The sequence below is a fragment of the Chiloscyllium plagiosum genome, chromosome 2 (genome assembly GCF_004010195.1).
Source record: "Chiloscyllium plagiosum isolate BGI_BamShark_2017 chromosome 2, ASM401019v2, whole genome shotgun sequence".
NCBI classification, from domain to species: Eukaryota; Metazoa; Chordata; class Chondrichthyes; order Orectolobiformes; family Hemiscylliidae; genus Chiloscyllium; species Chiloscyllium plagiosum.
This window is the reverse complement of record NC_057711.1, coordinates 92,943,240-92,947,192: the sequence shown is the minus strand read 5'-3', so window position 1 is coordinate 92,947,192 and position 3,953 is coordinate 92,943,240. Positions and strand designations below refer to the sequence as shown.

At 41.9% G+C, this 3,953-nt stretch overlaps 1 protein-coding gene across 2 annotated transcripts in view; it reads left to right on the top strand.

Annotated features, from left to right (window-relative positions):
- The first annotated feature begins 423 nt into the window (after nucleotides 1–423).
- The window catches only part of lyrm7 (LYR motif containing 7), a 40,693-nt gene continuing 37,163 nt past the window's right edge, over nucleotides 424–3,953 (top strand). Inside the window, exon 1 of one of the 2 annotated variants that reach the window (XM_043714296.1) lies at nucleotides 424–516. In XM_043714296.1, coding sequence (XP_043570231.1) covers nucleotides 499–516 — 18 coding nt within the window. In that variant the 5' untranslated portion in view covers nucleotides 424–498. Of the gene's footprint in view, nucleotides 517–1,285; nucleotides 1,385–3,953 lie in introns of those variants that run through there. The other variant, XM_043714306.1, reaches the window with a different exon arrangement.

The window sequence follows — 3,953 nt, the reverse complement described above, 5'->3', positions numbered from 1 at the left end:
TAAAGCCTGTCCCTCAGGATTCCCTCCAACAACTTGCCCACCACAGGCTCACTGGTCTATAGTTCCCTGGCTTTTCCTTACCATCTTTCTTAAATAGTAGCACTGTGTTAGCCACCCTGACTATTGATGATACAAGGTGCCCAGCAATTGATTCCCTAGCTTCTCATAGAGTTTTAGGGTACACCTGATCAGGTCCTGGGGATTTATTCACTTTCATGGGTTTCAAGACATCCAGCACCACCTCCTCTGTAATATTAACATTTCGTTTTTGAGGTGTTTTAGAAAAATGTTAACAAACTTAGAATAATCATTTGAAATATATAATTTCATTTTCCAGGTGTTGCTAACACTTAGACTCTCTTACAAATGCAATATTTATGGATTATGGCTTCTTATAGGGTCTGACTAATAACTTGGCAAAATTGCGATTTCGACAAGATTGTACGATAGTTTGTCCTTGAGCAGCACCTATACGTATACATTGGAGTGACAAGTGGCATGGCCGCGCGTAGCAAGGTAAACCTGGGTTCTCGGGATAAGGAATCAACCTAGGATAGGGATTCTTGGGATTGCGGCAGAGACAGGGGAATGTGTATCAATACTGACTCGCTGGATCATTTGCACGTGATGTAGTGAGAAACCGCTCCAGCAAGTTACCGTTATTGAAAATGCGTCCAGGTTTGACCTAACGCTACAAATCCTGAGAAAGTGAGGGTGCATGTGTTCGAAGTTTCTCCATGTTTTTAGTTTAGTCTTGTGGTTTGCTTCACAGTGAATGTCGCATGCATTAGTTTTGTTTTCCACTGATGTTCTGGTATAATAGTCTCTCCCAGCTATGCACAGGCAGCAGTCCTGAATTATATTGGCGGTTGAAGATCGCTGTCTGGGCAGAGAACACTTATAAATCTACGACTTACTTTAAATTTAAATGTGAATAAATTAGCTCGTAACTTGTGTTAATTAACAACGTGTACAGCAGACTGCCCAGGAACCATTGGAAGCTTAATTTGTACTGGCCACAAGGGTGAAATTGAAATAGTCTTGTACCTCTTAGCAACGGTAATGCTGAGTCACTTGCGAATTGTCTAAATGTATATTTAAAACTGCATCGTATTAAGACATAATTTAAAACTGTTCTAACATTATTTCGTTTTATCATTTGTTGCCCGGGCCTGTCAGCATCGCGAGATCATAATTAACATAATTTCCAGTGTGACTTGATTGGTGGTTTGTTTGTTTCCTGATATCTGTTCGTGATTGTTTTTCCTGTCTCCCACAATTCCAGCAGACTTAGATTATGGCTTTTTCTTTCACTGTCCACAACTATGAACTCATATGTACTCCTTCGATCTAAAGCTTACGTTTACCAATGGAATTTAGCAAAGTAAATATTTAAACTTGGATGGTATAATGTTTTAAGATTTTTTTCAAAAAAGCTAAGGTCTTAAAAGAACCTAACTACAGTTTTAATGAGTTCCAATGAGACACAATTTCACTTAGTTATTATCTTCAAAAACATTGGTAAAGTTGGGAAAGGGAGCAAGTCAAATAGTTGGGGCAAGCAAGAACAAAGCAGAGAACAAGGTAGGACTGATAAATTAAACTGCGTTTACTTCAAATGCAAGAGGCCTAATAGGGGAGGCAGATGAACTCAGGGCACGCTTAGGAACATGGGACTGGAATATCATAGCAATTACAGAAACAGGGATGCACAGGATTGGCAGCTTAATGTTCCAGGATACAAATGCTGGGATGGCTGGGGGCTGGGCAGGAGTGGTGGGCAAGAGAGGAGGGGGAAATGGCGTTTTTGATAAGGTATAGCATTCCTGCTGTACTTAGGGAGGATATTCCTGGGTAGACATCCAGGGAAGTTATTTGGGTGGAACTGAGAAATAAGAAAGGGATAATCACCTTGCTGCGATTGTATTATAGACCCAATAGTCCCAGTCTAAGTGTTTATATGGAGAGGAAGTGTGTACAAGAAAATTTTTAGATTCAGTACGCAGATGTACCTACTAGAGAAGTTAAAACTTGACCTACTGTTGGGAAATAAGGCAGGGCAGGTGACTGAATTGTCAGTGGGGGAGCAGTTTGGGGCTTTAAAATATTAATGGAAAAAGGTAGAATAATCTGAAAGTTGAAATTCTGAATTGGAGGAAGGCTAATTTTGATGGTATTCGACAAAAACATTCAAAAGCTGATTGCGGGCAGATGTTTGCAGGTAAAGAGACAGCTGGAAAATGGAAAGCCTTCAAAAATGAGATAACGAAAGTCCAGAGACAGTATATTCCTGTTAGGGTGTGAGGAAAGGCTGGTAGGTGTAGGGAATGCTGGATGACGAGATAAATGAGGTTTTGGTTAAGAAAAAGAAGGAAGCATATGTCAGATAGAGAAGGCGAGGTCGAGTGAAACCTTAGAGTATAACACAGTAGGAGTATACTTGAGAGGGAAATCAGGAGGACAAAAAGGGGACATGAGATAGAACAAAGAACCTTACAGCACAGGAACAGGCCCTTGATCCTTCAAGTCTGCACCAATCCTATCTAAACCTGTCACCTATTTTCTGTATCCATTTGCTCCCAGACCATTCGTGTATCTTATTTAGATACATCTTAAATGACGCTACCGTTCCCGCCCCTACCACCTCCACTGGCAACGCATTCCAGGCACCCACCACCCTCTGCGTGAAAAACTTTCCATGCATATCTCCTCTAAACTTTTCCCATCTCACTTTGAACTCATGACCCCTTGTAGTTGAGTCCTTCACTCTGGGGAAAAAGTTTCTTTTGATCCACCCCATCTACACCTGTCGTGATTTTGTAGGCCTCAATCAGGTCCCCTCTCAACCTCCTTCTTTGCAATGAAAATAATCCTAATCTACTCAACCTGTCTTCATAGCTAGCACCTTCCATACCAGGCAACATTCTGCTGAACCTTGCCAAAGCATCCACATCCTTTTGGCAATGTGGCAACCAGAACTGTACACAGTATTCCAAATGTGGCCAAACCAAAGTCTGAAACAACTGTAACATGACCTGCCAGCTCTTGTACTCAATACAAGATGAAGGAAAGCATGCCGTATGCCTTTTTGACCACTCTATTGACCTGTGTTGCCACCTTCAGGAATAATGGACAACAACACCTAGATCTTTCTGTACATCAATTTTCCCCAGGACCTTTCAAATTACTTTAGCAAATACAGTTAAGGATAATCCAAAGGGTTTTATAAATACATTCAGGACAGAAGGGTAATGAGCGAGAGAGTAGGGCCTCTCAAAAACAGCATGGCAGTGTATTGTGTAGCTGCGGAATAGGGGAGATACTAAATGAGTATTTTGCAATAGTGTTTATTGTGCAGAAGGACACAGGAGGTATAGAATTGGATGATGACATCTTGAAAAATGTCCCTATTACAGAGGAGGAGGTGCTGGATGTCTTCAAATGCATTAAAGTGCATAAATCCCCAGAACCTGATGAAGTGTACTCTAGAACTCTCTGGGAAGCTAGGGAGGTGATTGCTGGGCACTTTGCTGAAATATTTGTATCATGGATAGTCAGGTGAGGTGCCGGATGACTGAAGGTTGGCTAACGTGGTGTCACTTTTTAAGAAAGGCGGTAAGGAAAGGCCAGAGAACTATAGACAGGTGAGTCTGACATCGGTGGTAGGCAAGTTGTTGGAGGGAATCCTGAGGGACAGGATGTACATGTATTTGGAAAGACAAGGACTGATTAGGGATAGTCAGCATGGCTTTGTCATGACTCATGAACTTGATTGAGTGTTTTGAAGGAGTAACGAGGATTGATGATGGCAGAGTGGTAGACATGATCTATATGGAGTCAAGAATGTGGTGGTGGAAAAGCACAGCAGTTCAGGCAGCATCTGAGGAGCAGAAGAATCGATGTTTCGGGCAAGAGCCCTTCATCAGGAATGTGGCTTGCGACCCGAGGGGTAG